Source organism: Rutidosis leptorrhynchoides, chromosome 2, assembly GCF_046630445.1.
Source record: "Rutidosis leptorrhynchoides isolate AG116_Rl617_1_P2 chromosome 2, CSIRO_AGI_Rlap_v1, whole genome shotgun sequence".
Classification (NCBI taxonomy): Eukaryota; Viridiplantae; Streptophyta; class Magnoliopsida; order Asterales; family Asteraceae; genus Rutidosis; species Rutidosis leptorrhynchoides.
Genome location: NC_092334.1, coordinates 617,662,743 through 617,686,704, shown reverse-complemented (window position 1 = coordinate 617,686,704; position 23,962 = coordinate 617,662,743). Strand labels below are relative to the sequence as shown.

Below are 23,962 nucleotides of genomic sequence, written 5' to 3'. Positions count from 1 at the left end.
ACTTTACCGAAGCACATAAGATATGAAGTATGGTTTAATTTTTTTATGTAGTATTATTTATATTTAAGAATTTTTTTAAAGATAGCCTTAAAGGTTATTTTTGATGTTTGAATGGTTTGTAATTACTAGTAATAACTTAACTATAACTATCATATCAACCTCTTAATAACCAACTTACTAATTTTAACCAACTTTTCTATACAACCAACTATTCATAAATAAATTTTTTAATGATAGACGTTAGAGATATGACTAGAAAATTCTTTTTATAAAAAAGTACTATTCTTCTTTCTTCAAAATGAAAATGAAGTATAATTCGCAACTTGGCATCATTACATTTTTTAGTGGCATAAGACTACCATATATATATATATATATATATATATATATATATATATATATATATATATACTCTGAAAAATATCATTGTAGGTCACATACTTTCTAAAAGTGTTCTAATGTAGGCTATCGGTAACTGACTACCCGCGTGTGCAGTCCCTGAACACTTCTTGTTAACGTTCATTAGCCTCAGGGACCGCACACGCAAGTAATTACTTACCAATAGCCTACATTTAGACACTTCTTAAAAGTATGTGACGCAATCTGATATTTTTTTTTAATATATATTGAAAAAAAAAATAATAAAGTATAAAGTTATTTGATATTAGCTAATTTTATTATTATTATTATTATTATTATTTTTTTTTTTTTATATCATAAGTCATTGATAATGAACGATCTACATGACTACATCCAATCTCCATGGCATAATATATGATCCCTCCACCTCCCTTTAATTTGGGAATAAATAATAATAAACACCATTCACTACTAAATTTCTCCGCAATTTAATCTCGTCCACCGTACAATCCCATTTTTTAGGTTTTCATCACTTCATTAATTCAAAATCAATTCTGTTTCTACATTTCATTATACATTCTCTTTATTTGATTCTAGGTACATTTCTCAATCTAAAATTCCTTCAATCGTATACTTGTACATGCATGTATGTATGTACTTACAATCAATCTTTTTAATGTATAATTTAACTGCATTTCCAAAGAAATCCGTTGATGATCTATAACCATCAATGGCGTATTGTCGGTTTCAGTTATGACTCGAATGAAAAAAAAAAAAAAAAAAAGCTTTGATCGTTGAATTTAATGAGAAAGTAGGGATAGTTTTAGCCTTTAGGTCTAGATTTTTAGGGGCGTTATAGGCTTATAGCAGAGCTCGTGTTTAGGTTATCATTATAGCTTATGTTTTCGGGTGATTGATTTGGTTTAATCAATAATTTTTGATTGTTTAGATCCAATTGTGTGTTGATATCTGTAATAAAAATTGCTTGTATATTTTGTTTTATTTAGGTAGCATAAGATAAGATGGCAGACGGTGAGGATATTCAGCCCCTTGTCTGCGACAATGGAACTGGAATGGTTAAGGTACTGATCACCATTTCCATTCTATTGCCTGTTTATTTAAATAATAATTAAATAATAATAAAGGTAATTTACAGGCTGGATTTGCGGGAGACGATGCACCGAGGGCTGTGTTCCCAAGTATCGTTGGTCGTCCACGTCATACTGGTGTGATGGTTGGAATGGGCCAAAAGGATGCGTACGTTGGGGACGAGGCTCAATCCAAGAGAGGTATTTTGACCCTGAAATACCCGATTGAACATGGTATTGTTAGTAATTGGGATGATATGGAGAAGATTTGGCATCATACGTTTTACAATGAGCTGCGTGTTGCTCCAGAAGAACACCCTGTTCTTCTCACCGAAGCACCTTTGAATCCGAAAGCTAATCGTGAGAAGATGACTCAAATTATGTTTGAGACATTTAATGCTCCTGCTATGTATGTTGCCATTCAAGCCGTCCTTTCATTGTATGCTAGTGGTCGTACTACTGGTAAGCGTTTTATACTTCTCCATTACTGCATAGCATGTAGAGTAAGATTTTGAGTAGTTAAGTGCACATTATATTGGTACTTTACGACTCGTTTGAGATAAAGCGTAAGTGCGTAACCCAAATCGACACATTAATGAGCATATGGAGTGAAATTGACATTTCTAATTTTATGGGTTGGCATAGGTATTGTCTTGGATTCAGGGGATGGTGTGAGTCATACGGTTCCTATTTACGAGGGTTACGCTCTTCCACACGCTATCCTCCGTCTCGACTTAGCCGGACGTGACCTGACTGACGCTCTGATGAAGATCCTCACAGAACGTGGCTACTCTTTCACGACATCAGCAGAGCGAGAAATCGTGAGAGACATGAAAGAAAAGCTAGCCTACATCGCACTTGACTACGAGCAAGAGCTTGAGACCTCAAAAACCAGTTCAGCAGTCGAGAAGAGTTACGAGCTGCCCGATGGTCAGGTTATAACCATCGGTGCTGAACGGTTCAGGTGCCCAGAGGTTCTGTTCCAGCCATCGATGATTGGGATGGAAGCTGCTGGTATTCATGAGACTACTTATAATTCTATCATGAAGTGTGACGTGGATATTAGGAAGGATCTGTATGGAAATATAGTGCTTAGTGGTGGGACCACTATGTTTCCTGGTATTGCTGATAGGATGAGTAAGGAAATTACTGCTTTGGCCCCGAGCAGTATGAAGATTAAGGTGGTTGCACCACCAGAGAGGAAGTACAGTGTCTGGATCGGTGGGTCCATTCTCGCATCGCTCAGCACCTTCCAACAGGTTTGTTTTCATGCGTTTTAGTATAACTAAGCTGACTCGAGTAACAACGGTATAACATTATGAGCTTGTGCTTACTGGTTAGAATAGATGGTAAAGTGGGTGGGTTATATGAGGGATCAAAAATGGTTCCGGGCTATAAAAGGTTTATATTTTAGTATGGGTCAAAACTGGTTACGTTGGATTCACCCCAGTGGCGGATCTAGGTTTCGTATTCACTGGTGTCACTAGTTAGTTAAAAAAAATTACACTATCCAGTGGTGTCACACACAAAAAATTACACTATCCAGTGGTATCACTAGTTAAAAACTCTAAAAATTTTCCACTGCATCGCGTATTTGAGTGGTAGCCCGTGCTACCACTCAAGCCTATATACATCCGCCCCTGATTCACCCACACATAACTTCTCCATATTGTATATATAGTTAATACTTCTTCCGTCCCAATTTTAATAGTCCAGTTTCCCTTTTTCGGTTGTCCCAAATTAGTAGTCCACTTCCATATATAGATAGGAAAAATGAGGACATACCCTTACTTTATTCATGCAAAACAAAAAGTAAGTAAAAAGTAAGCGGTAAAACTATATAGTGAAAAAAATACTTTGTGATAATGACTTTTCTTAAATCGTGTGTCTTTTGTTTATGAACTATTAAATTGGGACGGAGACAGTAGTTAATATGTTAAACATGATATCAAAACTATGCTTTTACTATTAAATATCTAAATGATCAGATTTTGTAAGATAGTGACAATAAAGACTAAATCGACCCGTTTATAACCAAATGGGTCAAAATGGATTTTCTAGGCTAAATGGGTCAAGCTCTCCTCCTTTTTGGTGCACTCAAACTAAGTTGGGCTGAAGTAGTACCAATCTAGGTTGATTGACATGCTGTTTTGATCTGGCTAGCTGATTAGGCCAAATGAGCACATATACTATGTTGTAAATGTTAATAGCGTGTGCCAAATGAGGGCGCACTTGGTTTGGTCTAGCGGTTGAATAGGCAAATTCACACTTTTCAACCCCATTGACAGTTTTTGACAAATTTATATCTCTGTGCAGATGTGGATTGCAAAAGCAGAGTATGATGAATCGGGTCCATCAATTGTGCATAGAAAGTGCTTCTGAATTATGCAACTGGAATGCCATATGCTGCTAGCAACACATATTTTTTGCCTTCTCATTTTCAATCTATGATTGAATTTATTATTTTTGATGCTTTGTTGAAAGCAACAATACTATTTTATGTATTGTACGTTCCACTATTTTTATATAATTAATTGTCGTGTTTTGAATTTGAAGCATATGATTACTGAACGATTTGTTGAGTTCATAAATTCTAACTTTACTCTTTGTGCAAGATCGTAAACTGCTTATTTTGAGTGTTTTGCACAACTTTTGTTTTCTGTTTTCATCACCATTCATATTTCATAGAAAGAATAATATAAATGTTTGCATTTTATAAAAATTGACTGATAATAACATTAGTGATTCATAATAAACATGACCACAATGGTAGAGCGATTGATTGCTTGAGGATAGTGTAAATAATTTAAAGTTGAATCTCAAATTATATATACAAATCACACACATGAAAAATGATACCACCTCTGAATACTTGGTCGAGAAGATTTTCTATGTTTAGGTTATTCGCAGATGCGAGTGCTTATATACGGATATATGCAAAATCTTATAACCTTTTTTGAACTTTTTCGGCCACACAACAAGCACTTACTTTTTTGGAAGGTCAGGTGACACCAGTGGTCACCATCAACTTCACATTGGAAATAACCTATGAACGAAGACAACCTATCATTATGACCAGTTTTGACCCTGCGGTCTGCCCATTTTGCCCCAGTTCACTTGAATGAGTGAGGAGACCATAACAACCTAGAAGATTTGTAAAATTGTGCATAATAACACGTTTCAATCTTCAACATTCCAGAAAACAACTACTAGCAGCTATAAAGTAATACAAACATAGAATGCATATAGACTACTTAAAATTTCAAGATGGAATGATTGAAAAACAACTAATATAATATCATATAATACTATAGGTAACTACGAAATAGATACAATCCAACAACCATAGATACCAGAAACTCAAATAAAACATCTTTCCTTAATATACTTGTATGTGATGAGATACTCCATATATGAATAAATACCACAAATGCATAGTAGCAGTCGGGATTCGGGAACCTAGCTTGTGCTCGAGAACCTGTCATTGATATCATAAAATAAAGATCTAAAAGGGCAGAGAAAGAAACGTTAATCAAATTTGATTATTCATCGGGCAATAAACAATATTGTGGGATATAAAGCAATCAAGGATCCAAATTCAAAATATTGTTCAATTGTTTACAGATCCTTGCGTTACAGAAACTACTGCCGATATAAGAAGACAGTAACGCGCAGCTAAATATACAGAACAGTATTAACTGAGTTCTCTTACAAACATACAATTAAGGGCCCTTTTTTTTATTAAGTCCTCTTGTATTATGAATGATTAAATTAAATGATGTTTGTGAGGATGGATATACTATTACATGACAAAATCGAGTTAAAAATAAGATTCTAAACAATGATAATATCAACTTAACAGTCCTAAAAAAATGCATAAAAAACTCTATCGGGTGCTTATGATTAAAAGGAAGACGATGACATACTAAAAAACCATTCACTTTGGCTTATGATTCATATAAATCTCCATCATAGCCTTATAATAAGCAGCCTCCTCTTTATCTTGTTCAAAACATGAATTGTCCTTATCATCATCATCTTCAAAAAAAGACTTAGAACTATCCTTAGGGAGATCATTTCTCTCTATTAAAATCATATGTATTTCCTTCATAATATAACCTGAAACTGATAATTCCGGGACATAATATCGACTAATCGTATGAGGTTTATTACAAAGATGAAGCTTCTCTTCAATTGCAGTTTTATCTGAAACTATTTTCTTCAGTTGCGAAATATTTGCTCGATCTTTAACAGAAACCTTCCCATCTTTACCAAACTCTGTGAGACAAACATATTCCAACAATGGAAAATTTTCAGCCAACTCACCCAAGGAGGCCAACCTATCAGTCGCAAGCGACGATAACTTGGACGAAATATATGACGAAATATAGGATGCGAATACAGAGTCGAAAACTGAATTTGGTTACAAAATTACAAACGAATCGAATCTGTTACTGAAATTAATCTTCCATTTGAACAAAAAATTAAAACTAATACTCGTGATTTTAGGAAGTTGAATACATAGAAACTTGACATTTGTAAACTTCTCCAATAATGAATATGCAGAAAAATAAAAATATGATCCGCCACAAAATAAGGAAACAGGGTTGGCTTTACTAACCATGGAATAAAAACTTTTGGAAACCAACTGCAAAATGCATAACGTTTTCAAATCGATTATTTTGTTTATTATTTCGAATACTAGTATTTCATATGGTAAACGAAAGATTAATGAATCTTTATCAACTTCCTTATTTTGTTCATTTGGTTGTTGCCCACGAACCATGGGAACAGATTTCTCAATTCCATCCATTCTTCACGAACGGAATTACATAAAAAAAAAAAAAAAAAAAAAAAAAAAAAAAAAACGTAAAATTGGGCATCAAAATTAGGGTATGTATGTGGGCTTATTATATAGGCCCGTCAGTCCATTAGAGATATACGAATCTATAATCTATATGTATAATCTATAATCTATCTTCTATCTATATCTATAATCTATCTATAAACATATATAACTCGCTGAGAAGAATCCTACATGTCACTCTGACAGTTCTGCCTAATCCCTTGTGCTTACGTGTTAATCACAAACTTAATCACAATTAACACTAATAACCCAAAAACTAGTGAAATGATCCGTGAAACCACGAGTTTATTTAAACGAAACAGTTTACTAATATGTTTTAGGTATTAAGTGAACGTAAATGATAAAGTCATTTAGTTTAATTACCCGTGGAACCACATAGTCCGACTAAAAGACTCGTCAGCTGATTATTTCATCAAACACCTAAAATGCATATTAAACAATCCATATCCAATCATAAGAGATAATATTGGTTATCATTTTATTTTAAAAGTGTAAATTAAAATATAAATCTAGAATTGTTTTCCTTTTGCCTAGTTTTTATACCTTCTTGTACTCAATTCAAAATAATCAATTAAAATAATTCAAAATTATTTAATTTTAATAAATAAAATAATTATTAATAAAATTTACTAATAATAATAATTAATTAATAAGATTTAATTTTAACTCAAAATTATTTAGATTAATGATAGCATCCACGCTTAATTTTTTTTTTCTTTTATTTTTTGATTTTTTAACAAAAAAATTAGCCTAATAATGACATCATCATCGTTATAGGATTTTAATATTAACTATAGATAGATAATATCCACGCTGGCACTTTAAATCGACGTTTCACTCAAAGCACTCTGTAGAAGACCCTAATCTAACTTCTCCTTCGTCTGCTCTACGATCATTCTCCTGCAACCCTAATACCTCAATTGGTTACAGTGATGAAAACACATGGATATGTGATTCTGAATCAATCAGAGGCGATTGATAAACCAAAAAACAAATCGCCATAAGTATAGTTCATCACGCCTCTTCGATCCGAGATAAACCAAAAAACAAATCGCCATACGTACAGTTCATCAAGTCTGTTCGATCTGATAAGTCCATCTATTATTTTGTGTAACCAGGTATGTAATTAAACATGCGTTTTAATATTTATTGGTTGACAAACGTATAGATGAGAAATCGATTTGTGTTTTCTTGTGATTTTAAATTAGTAGTGTTTCTATTCCAGATTATCCTTAAAAATCATTATTTAGTGGTTGTGATTGATAATGAATTTGAAAAATGTAATCAGTGTGTGATTATGCTATGAACCTGATTATATGCAGGTGCTTAACTTTTGAATAGTTACATTCTTCACCAACTGTTGTTCTTCTTGGTGAGTATTTAATTAGCTTGATATTATGTTTTCAATCCACTTGCTTTGCGTCTTGATATATTGATTCGTCAGAGTTTGTCATTTGACGACACTATTTATTGTTTATGCATGTAGGTTATTGCTGTGCCCAGTATTGATTCTGTGAGGTTGAATGTCTTAAGTGTCACTTGAAGCAAATGTTCACAATTTAGAGTGTGAGTTTCCTACATTGCTACTTTGATGTTTTTGTGTTTGCGTTTGTGTTTTTGTAGATATCTTTCGTGTGAATTTGGCCAAACTCAGTATCTGATAAAATAAATCATGCCAATAATCAGCGAGACTACCAATGAACGGTGTTCATCGATTGATCGGACACGATGTCGGGACACGATTTGTACTTACTTGTGTCAATACTTTAATATTTTTTTGCTGAGCTTTTGATACTTACTTTGCAGTTTCGATGTTGTGAACTATTTTCTCGGTTAAAGGCAGCTTGTGAAAAAGCGAAGGTTGGCCCTACGTCTTTGTATTGTGTTGCATATGATTAAGAAATATCTCTAATACACTGCACATTGTGTACGGAAAATTGATGGGTTTATGGCTGTATTCAGAATAAATGGGAGGAGCATTTCACCAAAAGCGTTTGCACTTCCGTTTGCAGTTACAAGTAATACAAATTTGAGTTTTTTAAAGTTACAAAAAGTCGCACATTGTTATTGTATACACATAAAAATCTTTGATGACCATAGACTTATGAAGAGTGGCCATCGTCGTTTTCTTTATTGTTTACCTTTTTTACCCATATTGACCATATGACCCATTTGGCCTATTTCTTGGTTAACCAGCATTAAGTTGTTACAAGAAAATTACTTAATGACCATGTGTTTATTTTGTTGTTGGTTAGTTGGGAAAAAAATCTAATTTTTTTTTGTTAAAAGGCATTGATGAATTTAAGTGATGTGTATATCGATTGGTTTTATGAATGATTCGAATGCCTACTACGAGATTATTTTGGTTGATTATGTTGATATTTTAAGATTTGAGCTTCGTTATCATCTCAGCCATTATTATGAATGTAATGTTTATTTATGAATTTGTTATTATCTATCCCAACCATTAACAAAGTCAATTCGTGCACACAAAAAAAAAAAGGGGATATAATGTACATGTTGGGAAGTATCTATATATTGAAAGCTTAAATCAGCTCAATAAATTGTTTTCAACTTATTGAAAAGCAGTTCCTGATGATTGACATATTTGGTTTTCAGGTACCACCACTCCACCATGACTTGATTTCCTTTTTGATTTCCGATGTTCTTACTTTATTAATAATTTATTATATCATTCATAAAGATGTTTGTTTTGACCCATTTGAATTAGGTATCTAAATTTCAACAAGTTGTCAATCAATTTGTGTTTACGCTCTTAATGATCGACTTTAAATAAACATAGTTCTTTTTTGTTTAATTAGGATTAGACACAAAAACAAAGTAGTGATGATTTGCACAAGCTGAGTTGGTAAACAACATGTGAGCCATGTTGGCATTTGTTGTTCTTCTAATTCAAGAATGGATTAAAGGCCTTAAATTTCTTGACAATTTCTTGTGGTTCGATTGTGGCTCTATATAACATTTTAACAACTCAGCTACAATATTTGTGGTTGAGTTAGCCTTGATTGGTTAAATGGACGGGTTGGTACTGATGGTAGATGCCTCCACTTAATATCATAGAGTATTTGATAACCATGTCGTTCAAAGGCTCAAAGCTTTAGTTGATCACTCATTGAATAAATTGCTTACAAAACCTTATTTATAATGTTTTTTTTTTTTTTAAAAACTAACGTGCAACACACGGGCTCTAAAACCATTAGGGTCTAGAGCCTATTTATGTTGTCAAGCTATATTTAGAATAAGCTATCCATCCCTCTTCGTTCCCATATTTTAGACCCCGATAAACCATTGGGCATTTTAGTGTTTAAATATGTGTTTTAAAGGGGTTATTGTTATTGGGGGAACTTTTATGTATAGATATCTTCATATAACAACTCTGACATACCAAACCAGATTTTTTTGTTAATAATTTGAAAAGAATAATCATCTAAAACCAACATGTTAACCCCACAGTTGCAATCATGATATGAAATGCATAGAAGCTCATAATTATGTTATGTTTGTGCATCTGTTTTTTGCATAAACATATTATATTTGTAGATTAAATTAAAGTTTACTCTTGTGACGTGTTATGAGCGGGAGGATAAATAGATTTATGAAAATACAGGGTTAAATTATATTATACACTTAGATTATACCAAGTATCAATGTTAATAATAATCGGTGTGTTGAGCAAGATGATTCAACGGATATGGTGTCTAACTTTACTGTAAAAGGTATTTGCATATACTTATCATCCCAGTATTGTTTTCTTCTTCATATTATATGTATATATGTTAACAATTTTGTTTCAACATTGTTAAAAATATACAATGCAAGAGCTTTTTTTCTCTTTTTTTTTTTTTTTTTTTTTTTTTTTTTTTTTTTTTTGTATATCAAGTGTCAATATGGGTGTGTCCATTTGATACAGTCATATTTAGACGAAAGACAACAGTATAGCAACTAACCATACATGTAGAGATATAGCTACATTATTTTTTGTTTAGGTGCAAAACATCTCTTGTGTCTCATAAGAGCCAGGTGATTTATATGCTTCAGAGTTGTGATCTGTTTCATTAGCATTGAGATCAATTTACTTTGTAAGAAGCAACAAAAATGGATGGTTGGCAGCAGTTGGGGGTTGGGTAGCGATGACTCGATGAGTACCTACTTTTTTGTTACATATTGGCCAACACACAAACATTTTTATCCTTTCCATATTTTGAGTTTAATAAATTCAATAACAACACTAAGTTGGTCCATTTGTATACTGGGTGGAAACTACCAACTCTAATTGTTGGTATTAATATAGTAAAATGGTTTACAATATTTGTTTTGCATATAAACTCTTTTGGAATGAAAGTGTATTAATTTCTTAAGGAATAGTGATTAAACTTAAATATCTTTTGTTCAAAGGTATGGAGGACCTGAGAGTTGTGACTTGCTGGACTAACAAGACTCCAACCTAAAGATGTTCGCAATGGGATTGTATATCTAAAAGCAAAAGCAGTTCGTTTTTGCTTTTGAAATGACTATTTGGTCGTTTTTGGTAAATTTTTGTTTAATAATACACTACATTTGATCCCACATAGGTGTATTATATGAAGTGAAAGCTGCTAATTTAAATTTAAAATGTGTTGCATGATTGTAGACAAACGGTAGTGATGTTTCACGCAAGCCAAAATTGAGGATGCAGCTAAGTTTTATCCCAACCATGGATAACAAAGCACGAAACAACGTTTATAGAATTTGGCCAACGAACTATAAGTTTTATAATGGTTAAAAGTGATGTAGTTTCGTCTTAACGGTGATGTGTAAAATACTTGTATACTGTCTTTATAATTTTGTTAATTGATATACCATTGTACGTTTCAATTTTGTTTGATTGAGAGTCGTCGTGCAACGCACGAGCTCTTAAGTGATGTAGTTTAGCCCATTTAGGAAGCTGTTATTATTTAGGAAGTTGTTGTTATTCACAGTTTACGGACTATGATTTATCAAAGTTTACTAATGTGTGTTTACAAAAACATATTTTGCTAGATCAACCACAACAATACTATTGAAAATTTTCCTATAATATCGTTATTTCATATATAACTTTAAAAACCAATAATGTTTGCGGATGAGTCCTCGTGCAACGCACATGCTCATAAATCTAGTATTTATAATAATTCATGAAATATGTCCACTACATGACTTAAACCCTCCACCTCTTGGTTAAGAGGGTCACCACGATACTGCCAGTCCACTGGCCCTCAAAACTTGGGGTTTGTAGATGTTAAGATGTGCCTATTCGTATAGGCCACATCGGTCTGTTAAGCATCCGAGGTCCTACTTCTTTATTTAAGGGTTTTTTTAACGGCGATATCGATATCGAATGTTCTCATTTGTCACCCACACACGTGTTAGGAGGAAACCCAATTCGCGACGATGTTGGCAGGTACATCAAAGGTTTGTAAAACTTGGGTTGGCAGTTGTGACGATCGCTCCAAATCCAAATGGACGAACACGTCATTCATTGATTTCATTGCGAGGTATTTGACCTCTATATGATACGTTTTGTAAACATTGCATTCTTTTGAAAAGGCACACCATAAATGTATATTTAAATCAAAGGTATTCGACATCTGATGATTTCTACATATAGACAATCACCGTATATAATAGTTTACAATAGTACTTTCGTTGACAATGCAGTCAAAATAAGGTACATGGTGATGATTTGGTGAATGCAACGTTTTCTTGAAAAATATGCCATGTAAGACTCCATGCACATAGCTTGTATATCATAATGGCAAACAGCGGAAGACTTTTAGGGAACCTGAGAATAAACATGCTAACAAGTGTCAACACAAAGGTTGGTGAGTTCATAGTTTGTATGTTTCGCATAATCTGTATATAAAGATGGACCACAAGATTTCAGTTGTTTCATCCAGAAACGTTTATCAAAATATTCTACGAAATTGAGCACCCTGGTAACTAAACTTAACGTATATATAATAAGTACCCCTGTTTTAACATACATGCAACCAACATGTACAATACACGCAAACCAACGTGTACTAAACTCAAATAGCATACGTCCGTTAAAAGGCTAGTGCTCTAGCTCGGACGGGGATATCAAGCCCTATGGATCCATATACTACTACTCGCGCCCACCAGTTCTTATAACTGGCAGTTACTAGTTACCAAAGCTAAGGGATTTTTGGTTCAAACTCAGTGTAGAATTTAGTATGTACTTGTATCCATTGCGTTTAAAATAAAGTGCATGTATTCTCAGCCCAAAAATATATATTGCAAAAGCAATTAAAAAGGGAGCAATGAAACTCACCTTAGCAGCACATAAAGTTATTCATCGTAATGTGACCGAAACTCGGAATATCAAATAATCGTAGATCTCAACCTAGAGAACATATGTTGGTCAATAAATGACTATCAAGCTAGGTCAGGTCATAGTGTATCACAATCCTAATGCTCGAGATCGACATACAAAAGTTATCCAAAGTCGTTTCAAAAAGTCAATTTTGACAATAGTTCAATAAAACGAGATGTACCTTGTATAAGGATTCATTTACTCGGTTGGTAATATTCAAAAATCCATTTTATCAATCTCGTAAACAAGTTGTTTAAATCTTAATTGTAGATTCAAAAGCAATTTCAATTAACGTCAGTCATAATTCAGTTGATCATATCTTTTAATTCGTTCATCGAAACTATTCGATATCTAAATAAAAAGTTATTGATTTTTCGTTAGCTTTCCAAAAACATGCATATCATATACCTTTTACCAGTAATATATGTATTTAATTCATGATTCATTATAAACTGTTTAACGACGAAATTTAGCATACTAGCATGTATAAATATATAAACTCGAGCACTAGACATGGATACACTATTAATTTATAAAAGATAAAATATAAATGCTTACGTATCAGTATTGAGATTCAATATTTCAGAAAAGTACGTAGACGCAACAGAGATGATAAACACTAGGTTTGATTCATAAATATACCCCCGAACATTACCTATAACCTCCTTGGCAATAACCCATAATTTCCTTAGCTCTATCCCGCTCGTAAAACTCATTTTTAAAATGACACGCTCATGACCTCGTCGTAGTATTTTATGTATATATACTACTAATAATAATATTAGGATTAATAATAATAATAATAATAATAATAATAATAATAATAATAATAATAATAATAATAATAATAATAATAATAATAATAATAATAATAATAATAATAATAATAATAATAATAATATAAATTATAAGTTACAGAGAAAAGAAAAAGAAATGTGGAAGTGTGTGAGAGTGTCGAGCAAACTGGCCAATTTATAATATCTTTCTGAATCCTGACTGCCATGCGATCGCATGGGTTTTATGCCTATTTCTCATGCGATCGCATGGCCCCAAAATCCAGCTCACAAATTTTTGTTGTTTTGTTTGTCGACATAATTAATAATAATATATATAATATATATAATTTAAATAATTAATTATATATTATATTAAATTCATGTGCATAGTTGACTTGTAATTTTTGTTCCGATAAGTCGTATGTCGTCACTCGACTTACGTCCCGGTTCCGGTTTTTCGAACGTCCTTTCGTACGCTGAGAAAACTTGCATTTTACGTTTTGGGATACGTACCTTTGTCAAAATATAGCCTTAAATTATCCCTAAACTATATCACTCGAAATATAATTTATACATTTGAGTGTTTTGGTCATTTACTTCTATAAATCATTGTCTCGTTATTTATTAATATAATAATATTTATCAAACGTTTCATAACCAAGTTAATATCTATTCTCAATATTTATAAACACGTTTTAAAATACATATCGCAAGTTATTCATATAATTAATTCTTAACAATTAATATTCTAATTATTGTATGTGTCCAAATTACGTTATTTAAACAAACACTTTATCATTTATTCTGAATACCGTTAAAAAGGAATAATTTCTCAAATCAGTGTGGTCCTCACAACAGAGACCCGTAACAATATCATAATCATTAAGAGACTTAATAAATATCTTTTCATTCAATCGTTTGGCATAATCTTTTACTCCGTAGTTAAATATATCAATCAGATAATCAAACCAATAAGGTTAATGCACAGTATCGTTTTCATAACACTTTGTTACGTTTTCAAGTTATAATATATGTATCTATTTACATATAATTGTTCGTGCATCATCGTGAATAAACGAAGGGTAATTGAATATTTCAAAAGTTTGAGATTTAACTTCACAGACTTTGTTTATCGTGTCGGAAACGTTAATCATACAAGATTAAGTTTAAATTTGGTCAGAAATTTCCGGGTCATCACAGTACCTACCCGTTAAAGAAATTTCGTCCCGAAATTTGAGTGAGGTCGTCATGGCTAACAATAAAAATGTTTTAATGATGAATATGAGTTGATAATAGAGTTTTATCTATGTTTGAATAATATGGATAAAATAATCCAATTACTCGAAGCGTATGAGAGAATTTATCGTAATCAAGTGAAATGGAGAATAGATATGCGTCTTATCTCTTGATGTAGTAACGATTGATTTCCGGATTTTAAGGAATAGAAAATCTTCATAATTTAAATAAGATTTGATTTTTCGGAATTTGCGGAAATTAGGATTTTCTTTGATTAAATGCGTAATCTGCCTCTATTGCTGCGTCCGATATTTTGCTATAAATTGACCTCTTCCGTTTCATTATTTTCACTACTCCTACATCTTCTTCCTCATTTCATACTTTCAAAAGATTGTGAAATGCTTCATCCAGTTCTGATTCTTGATATACTCCTAACTTTCATATCTGTCATTCTTCTTTTTCATCTACCACCAGAGAAAGTTATTTTCTTCTACCATTACCTTGGGGTTATAGTGTTTTTCATTCTCCCGTGTCTTTATATTGCTATACGCATTGATATACACGGTTTGTAATTTATGTGTTGTCATCGGACTTTATATCTTTCCTTATTTTTTAGAGTCCCTACTTCTGTCTTTTTATAATCATTGACATCCACAGTTAATGCTCCCTCCTATTTGCTGCGATTTATACTCCAATTTCTATTTCGGAGCTTTGTCCCTTCGTTTCTTCTTCTTGCGATTAGACATCTCTTGTAATGGTCCAGAATTCGTAGGTATGGAGTTTTGGATGAACATAGTTAATGTTCTGAGAAGGTAATCGTAATGGCACGATCTTGATTTGTCAAATTACCAGAATATCCGGAAAAGACCGAATCATTAAGAAAAATATTTTCTTGATTTGTTTAGAGGTTAAATAGAATAAAAGAGTTATGTAACATGGGTCATGATGAGGGTGTGATCTGTGAACATTTATCAAGTTCCATTAGAAACTCAGCATGACTTACTGTAATATAATCACATTGATCAAGTGTCATTATATTATACTAATTCATGCTTCAGTTCCCAACATTACTTTAAAACATTCATAATTTGAGTTCGAATTTTTCTGAATTTAGAAACTAAGACAGTTTCTTTTATGACGTAATACAGATAGCGTGAAGGAATGAATAATTTCAGATAGTTACGAAATTATCCTCAGAAACATTGAGGATATTTATAATGAAAGATATGATGATATCTTAGAATATTTAAGATAATGATGATGATGAAGAATATTGTCCGTAGAGGTTTAGGAGTAAGGAGCAAGGTATTTGCTAAAGATTTCAGCAGATACTGAATTATTTGGATTCTTTGAAGGCAGGTTCAGTCTTTGTGATTTATCCACAGCCTCCTTCATACTTTGCTCAATCTGTTTTCCAGTTCCAAACCTTCTCTTTTTCTCAGCTTTACCACCATACCATTCTTTATCATCAAACTTTTGATTGTTAAAGTCGTTTACAGTTTTTGCTGCTTCATCAGCATTTTTCCAAAATTCGGAGGGCTAGTTCACAGTTTGGGATGTTTTTCAGAAACTTCACATTCGAAGTATGTAAGTCTGGGAGATAGACATTATATGTGTATATATAACTGTTGGCGTAGAATTGCTGCGAAATTCGAAATACTGATTGCTAATTCCCGGTGGTTGGTATGACAATTATTGTTACAAGATATGGATGAGTACATGATAGGGTTTCAATGAGTATAAGGATTTTTCGAAAGGTCAAAGATCAATGGAGTTGTTGGTAAATTTACTGCTAATGTGGTGGAACATAAAAGGTTCCCCAGTAACAAGAACGTATATGTCAAGGTTACAATAAGGCTAATCTGAAAAGTCAAAGTTGACTAGACTGGATACTTTGAAAAGGAATTGCAAGATTATTTTCGATATTAACAACGCTAAAGGATCTTGCACAGTTTTGAAGTCAAAGTATAGCTTTGAAAGATGTAGAGATCTAAGAATGATGTTACTGGTTCAGAGTTATGACTTGGATTCTGATTCGTCAATATCAGAATATGTAATTGAACTTGTATGAAAATAATTGTATATCGTTGTGAAGATAGTGAGTATAGTTAATGATTTTTGAATCAAAATTGAAGAATGTACAATGTAACATATTAATTGTGAACTTATATATTTTCCGAGTATTACCTACCCGTTAAAGATTTCACAATTAATATTTTGTACAAAAGAATTTTCATTACAGTCTTTATGAAAATATCTGTATGTATATTTTCTTCGGATGTAATTCGGATTTAATGAGTTAATATCATATTAAGCTCATTTGATTTTTGGCTTGAATTAGAAATGAATAATCTCTAAGACATTAGAGATTACATAATCTTCGTGGAGTATTTCCCTAATGAAATCAATACTTCATTATTTATTCTTATTGATATTCCTTGGTAAAGGATGTTGTTGCTCGTGGAATTCTTGCGAACTTTGCAAGGTACAAATGATATTTTCTGGAAAGTTTCGAGTATATCGAAAACGAAAATGTAAAATCAATTATGTAATTGAATAATATACTTGATTTATTATGAAATGAAATTCATTGAATTGAAATAGAGATTGTAGTTAACGATGATTAAGTTGCTAACGAAGAATGTACATCATAGCATATTAGTAATATGAATTAACCGAGTAGTTAAATTCCATACATAATAGCTTAGTACAGAAAGATTTATTATGGTTTAAAAATTTATATATATAAGATATACATATAAATTCTTCAGAGGGAATGAGTTAATATTTCAAAACTCGTTGATACAAATATACGCGTTGTTGACTTGTAATAATATCCACGGTGCTTTCTTGAACTGACGGAGTTTGTGATGTTAGAGATGCTGACGATTCTAACGATGTTTACAGCACTGATTGTGTTGGTGAAGCTAAGGGTACTGATGATGCTGTTGGTAGAACAAGTCTAGCTTGTACATCATACACCATTCTGATCAGGGTTTATAATTTATCTGATTTATGGTTAGAACTGGGATAAATAATCTCTAGACTTTAGAAATTACATAATCGCTGTAGAATGTTTCTCCGATGAAGTTATGAATTAATACTTCATCATTTGTTGTTGTTGATACTCCTTGGTATCTATGGTGTGTATGATGTTGATATCCGAGGTACAAATTGTGATATTGAGGCGTGTGATGCGGATGTGGTTGTTGGTGGTGGTAATGATCCTGTTGGTGTTGATGATGATGGTATTGGTTATGCTGCTGGTGCCACTGCTGATGTTTGTAACCTTCGCACCATATTCTCCAAAGCCACTACCCGAGCACGAAGCTCGTTGACTTCTTCTATTATACCGGGATGATCGGTGGTTCGGATGATCGGGTAAATAAGATCCGAAATTTGAGATAGTATATAGTCATGATGAGAAACTCTGGAAATGAGAGAGAAAATGGTATTACGAACAGGTTTACCGGTAAGTTCTTCAGGTTCTTCGCCAAGAGGGAAATTTGGTGGATGGAAAGGATCACCTTCTTCTTCTCTCCAATGATTAAGTAGGCTACGAACTCATCCCCAATTCATCCAGAATAGATGATGGCTAATTGGTTGATCCATTCCGGTTACGCTGTTTCCGGAGCTCGAGTGGAAATCCATATCGGAATAGCTGTCGGCATTTGAGGAATTCGAACTAGATACGGAATTCATCTTACACGGTTTGGATAAAGGATTTTTGATATGAAATAATTTTTGGATATCGGATGATATTCTAATTACATAGAATACTTATATAGAACAAGGAATCCGCAAATTACGGAGGAACTTTCGAAAGCTGTCAGGAAAAGTTTATAGTAACAGATATGCTAAGATATGAATTTTGTCTATACACTATCTATGCAATCAATGCAGTAAAACGTGTCTTGACTAGAAATGATAAGCAGGTAATTTCCAACAAGAAATAATAAGTAAAACTTATGACATGCAGACACAGTCGAAGTCCAGACTTACGAATGCATCCTAACATCTATCAGTTAGACACATTAATGCAAGACCTGATTCACTAAGACCAATGCTCTAATACCAACTGTGACGATCGCTCCAAATCCATATGGACGAACACGTCATTCATTGATTTCATTGCGAGGTATTTGACCTCTATATGATACGTTTTGTAAACATTGCATTCTTTTGAAAAGGCATACCATAAATGAATATTTAAATCAAAGGTTTTCGACATCTGATGATTTCTACATATAGACAATCACCGTATATAATAGTTTACAATAGTACTTCCTTTGACAATGCAGTCAAAATAAGGTACATGATGATGAATTGGTGAATGCAACGTTTTCTTGAAAAATATGCCATATAAGACTCCATGCACATAGCTTGTCTATCATATAAGCAAACAGCGGAAGACTTCTAGGGAACCTGAGAATAAACATGCTAACAAGTGTCAACACAAAGGTTGGTGAGTTCATAGTTTGTATGTTTCGCATAATCTGTATATAAAGATGGATCACAAGATTTCAGTTGTTTCACCCAGAAACGTTTATCAAAATATTCTACGAAATTGAGCACCCTGGTAACTAAACTTAACGTATATATAATAAGTACCCCTGTTTTAACATACATGCAACCAACATGTATAATACACGCAAACCAACGTGTACTAAACTCAAATAGCATATGTCCGTTAAAAGGCTAGTGCTCTAGCTCGGACGGGGATATCAAGCCCTATGGATCCATATACTACTACTCGGGCCCACCAGTTCTTATAACTGGCAGTTACTAGTTACCAAAGCTAAGGGATTTTTGGTTCAAACTCAGTGTAGAATTTAGTATGTACTTGTATCCATTGCGTTTAAAATAAAGTGCATGTATTCTCAGCCCAAAAATATATATTGCAAAAGCAATTAAAAAGGGAGCAATTTGTATCCATTTAGTAATACAATTATAAAAGCATTGCATGTATTCTCAGCCCAAAAACGTAAAGAGTAAAAGGGATCATATGAAACTCACGCAAAATCAGTTTTAGCATTTGTATCCATTTAGTAATACAATTATAAAAGCATTGCATGTATTCTCAGCCCAAAAACGTAAAGAGTAAAAGGGATCATATGAAACTCACCTTAGCAGCACATACAGTTGTTCATCGTAATGTAACCGAAACTCGGTATATCAAAGAATCGTAGATCTCAACCTAGAGAACATATGTTGGTCAATAAATGTCTATCAATCTAGGTCAGGTCATAGTGTATCACAATCCTAATGCTCGAGATCGACATATTAAAGTTATTCAAAGTCGTTTCAAAAAGTCAATTTTGACAATAGTTTAACAAAACGAGACGTACCTTATATAAGGATTCATTTACTCGGTTGGTAATATTCAAAAATCTAATTTATCAATCTCGTAAACAAGTTGTTTAAATCTTAATTGTAGATTCAAAAGCAATTTCAATTAACTTCAATCATAATTCAGTTGCTCATATCTTTTAATCCGTTCATCGAAATTATTCGATATCTAAATGAAAAGTTATTGATTTTTCGCCAGCTTTCCAAAAACATGTATATCATATACCTTTTACCAGTAATATATGTATTTAATTCGTGATCTATTATAAACTGTTTAACGACAAAATTTAGCATACACGTATGTATAAATATATATACTCGAGCACTAGACATGGATACACAATTAATATATAAAAGATAAAATATGAGTGCTTACGTATCAATATTGAGATTCAATATTGTAGGATAGTACGTAGAAGTAACGGAGATGATAAACACTAGGTTTGACTTAAGAGCAAAACCCTCGAACAATACCCATAACCTCCTTAGTAATAACCTATAGTTTCCTTAGCTCTATCCCACTTGAAAACCCATTTTGAAAGTGACACGCTCATGACCTCGTCGTAGTATTTTAAGTGATATAATTAATTAATAATAATAATAATACTATTAATAATAATAAAATAAATAATAATAATAATAATAATAATAATAATAATAATTTAAATAAATAAATTTACACATAGTAATATATGTGTAAAACAACTCGGGCAAAAACCTGGTATTTATAGGCATAATTTCTGATTTTGATGCCCATGCGATCGCATGGGTTTTATGCCTATTTCTCATGCGATCGCATGGCCGTCAGATCCAGCTCACATATTTTTGTTTTTTTGTTTGTCGACATAATAATTAATAATATATATAATATATTTAATTTATATAATTAATTATATATTATATTAAATTCACATGCATAGTTAACTTGTAATTTTTGTTCCGATAAGTCGTATGTTGTTACGCGACTTATGTCCCGGTTCCGGTTTTTCGAGTGTCCCTTCGTACGCTGAGAAAACTTGTAATTTTCATTCTGGGACACGTACCTTTGTCAAAATATAGCCTTAAATTATCCCTAAATTATACCACCCAGAGTATATCTTAAACTTTAGAGTATTTTGGTCATTTACTTCTATAAATCATTGTCTCGTTATTTATTAATATAATAGTATTTATCAAATGTTTCATAACCAAGTTAATATCTATTCTCAATATTTATAAACACGTTTTAAAATACGTATCACAAGTTATTCATATAATTAATTCTTAACAGTTAATATTCCTTATTATTGTATGTGTCCAAATTACATTATTTAAATAAATAATTCACCAATTATTCCGAATACCGTTAAAATGAATGATTTCTCAAATCAAGTGGACCTCTCAACAGAGACTCGTAATAATATCATAATTCTTAAGAGACTCGGTAAATATCTTTTACTTGAATCGTTTGGCATAATCTTTTAACTCTGTAGTTAAATATATCAATCAGATAATTAAACCAATAAGTTTAATGCACAGTATTATATCCTCAACACTTTGTTACGTTTTCAAGTTATAGTATATGTATCTATATATAATTGTTCGCGTTTCGTTGAGAACAATAGAAGATTAATTGAACAGTTCAAAATTTTGAGATTTAACTTCATAGACTTTGTTTATCGTGTCGGAAACGTTAATCATACAAGATTAAGTTTAAATTTGGTCAGAATTTTCCGGGTCATCACAGTACCTACCCGTTAAAGAAATTTCGTCCCGAAATTTGAGTGAGGTTGTCATGGCTAACAATAAAAAAAAGTTTTTATGACGAATATGAGTCGATAAATAGAGTTTTATCACCGTTGAATAATATGGATAAAACAATCCAATTACTTGAAGCGTATGAGAGAAGCCGTCGTAATAAAGTGAAATGGAGAATAAAGATGCGTCTTATCGCTTGACGTAGTAACGATTGATTTCCGGAATTTAAGGAATAGAAAATCTTCATAATCTAAATAAGATTTGATTCTTCGGGAATTAAGAAAATTAAGATTTCCTTTGATTAATTGCGTAATCTGCCTCGATTGTTATGTCTGATATTTTGCTAAAAATTGCCCACTTCCGTTTCATTATTTTCACCACTCCCACATCTTCTTCCTCATTTCATACTTCCAAAAGATTGTGAAATGCTTCATCCAGTTCTGATTCTTGATATACTCCTAACCTTCATATCTGTCATTCTTCTCTTTCATTTATCACCGAAGGATTTTATTTACTTTTACTTTTATCTTGGGGTTATAGTGTTATTAATTTTCCCGTGTCTTTACGTTACAATACGTATTGATATACACGGTTTGTAAATTTCGGGGTTGTTTTCGGGCTTTATATTTTCCATTATATTTCGGAGCTTCATGCTTTCGTTTTCTCTTCCCGACTTTAAGTCAAGCGAATAATGGTCCTAAATTCGTAGCTATACATTTCGGAATGAACATAATTAATGTTCTAAGAAAGAAACGGTAATAGCACAATCTGACTTGTCAAATTACCAGAATACCTTGAAAAAGACCGAATCATTAAGAAAATATTTTCTTGATATTTTTAGAGATTATATAGAATGAAAGAGTTATGTAACATGGTTCATGATGAGGGTATGATCTGTGAACCTTTATCACGTTCCATTAGAAACTCAGCATGACTTACCGTAATATAATCACGTTGATCAAGTGTCATTATATTATACTAACTCATGCTTCAATTCCCAACACTACTTCAAAAACATCAATTTTTCGAAATTTTCAGAAATTAGAAACTAAAATAGTTTCTTTTATGATGTAACACAGATAGCGTGAAGAGATAAATGATTTCAGATAAGAATAGTTATGAAAATATCTTCAGAAATATGGAGGATATTTATAGTGGAAGATACGATGATATCTTAGAATTTTTAATATCGGAGGATGATGCGGAAAATCTGTCTGTGAAGGTTTAGAATAAGAAGTAAGATTCTTACTAATGGTTTCAGCAGACACTGAATCATTTGAATTCTTTGAAGGTAGATTTCGTCCTTGTGATTTGTCTACAGCTTCCTTCATACCTTGCTCAACCCGTTTTCCAGTTTCAAACCTTCTCTTTTTCTGTGCTTTTCCAACACACTACTCTTTATCATCAAACTTTCGACTGTTAAAGTCGTTTATAGTTTTTGCTGATTCATCAGCATTTTTCCAAAATTCGTAGAACTAGTTTCGTAGTTTGGGGTGTTTTTCAGAAACTTCACATTCGAAGTATATGTAAGTCTAGAAGATAGACATTATATGTATATATATAACTGTTGGCGTAGAATTGCTGCGAAATTCAAAATACTGGTTGCTAATTCCCGGTAGTTGATATGGCAATTATTGTTACAAGATGTGGATGAGTACATGATAGGGTTTTAATGAGTATAATGATTTTTCAGAAGGTCAAGGATTAATGAAGTTGTTAGTAAATTTACTGCTAATGTGGTGGAACATAAAAGGTTCCCCGGTAACAAAAACGTATATGTCAAGGTTACAATAAGGTTAATCTGAAAAGTCGAAGTTGACTGGTTGAAAGTGTGATAAAACTGGATACTTTGAAAAGGATGGCAAGATTATTTTCAGTAATAACAATGCTAAAGGATCTTTCACATTTTTGAAGTCAAAGTATAGCTTTGAAAGATGTAGAGATCTAAGAATGATGTCACCCGTTAAATCTTGACTTGGATTCTGCTCCGTCAATATCAGAATATGTAATTGAATTTGTATGGAAACGATTGTATATTGCTGTGAGCATAGTTAATAATTTTTGAATCAAAGTTGAAGAATGTACAGTGTAACATATTAATTGTGAACTTATATATTCCCGAGTATTACCTACCCGTTAAAGATTTCACAATTAATATTTTGTACAAAAGAATTTT

At 32.4% G+C, this 23,962-nt stretch overlaps 1 protein-coding gene and 1 long non-coding RNA gene across 4 annotated transcripts; both read left to right on the top strand.

Moving 5' to 3' along the window:
- Positions 1–819: 819 nt before the first annotated feature.
- LOC139893541 (actin-like) lies at positions 820–3,974 on the top strand. Of its 2 annotated transcripts, none has more exons than XM_071876712.1 (5): positions 820–882; positions 1,368–1,442; positions 1,517–1,910; positions 2,094–2,707; positions 3,765–3,974. In XM_071876712.1, exons 2-5 carry the CDS (start codon positions 1,383–1,385, stop codon positions 3,828–3,830), a joined length of 1,134 nt encoding a protein of 377 aa, XP_071732813.1. In that variant the 5' UTR covers positions 820–882; positions 1,368–1,382; the 3' UTR covers positions 3,831–3,974. The 2 variants fall into 2 exon arrangements, with proteins under 2 accessions (XP_071732813.1, XP_071732812.1); XM_071876711.1 differs by having other exon boundaries at positions 832–957.
- Positions 3,975–7,176: 3,202 nt separating this feature from the next.
- Positions 7,177–9,038, top strand: LOC139893540 (uncharacterized). Of its 2 annotated transcripts, XR_011774587.1 has the most exons (5): positions 7,177–7,433; positions 7,638–7,687; positions 7,802–7,881; positions 8,122–8,333; positions 8,935–9,038. It is a non-coding gene; the product is annotated as an uncharacterized lncRNA (long non-coding RNA). The 2 variants fall into 2 exon arrangements; XR_011774586.1 differs by lacking the exon at positions 8,935–9,038 and having other exon boundaries at positions 8,122–8,599.
- The last annotated feature ends 14,924 nt before the right edge of the window (positions 9,039–23,962 follow it).

Bases quoted from the DNA above. Each gene is read 5' to 3' on its own strand.
- LOC139893541 (XM_071876712.1), top strand. From the start codon at position 1,383: ATGGCAGACGGTGAGGATATTCAGCCCCTTGTCTGCGACAATGGAACT. The intron at 1,911-2,093 runs GTAAGCGTTTTA...GGGTTGGCATAG, and splicing joins TGCTAGTGGTCGTACTACTG to GTATTGTCTTGGATTCAGGG. The intron at 2,708-3,764 runs GTTTGTTTTCAT...ATCTCTGTGCAG, and splicing joins CGCTCAGCACCTTCCAACAG to ATGTGGATTGCAAAAGCAGA.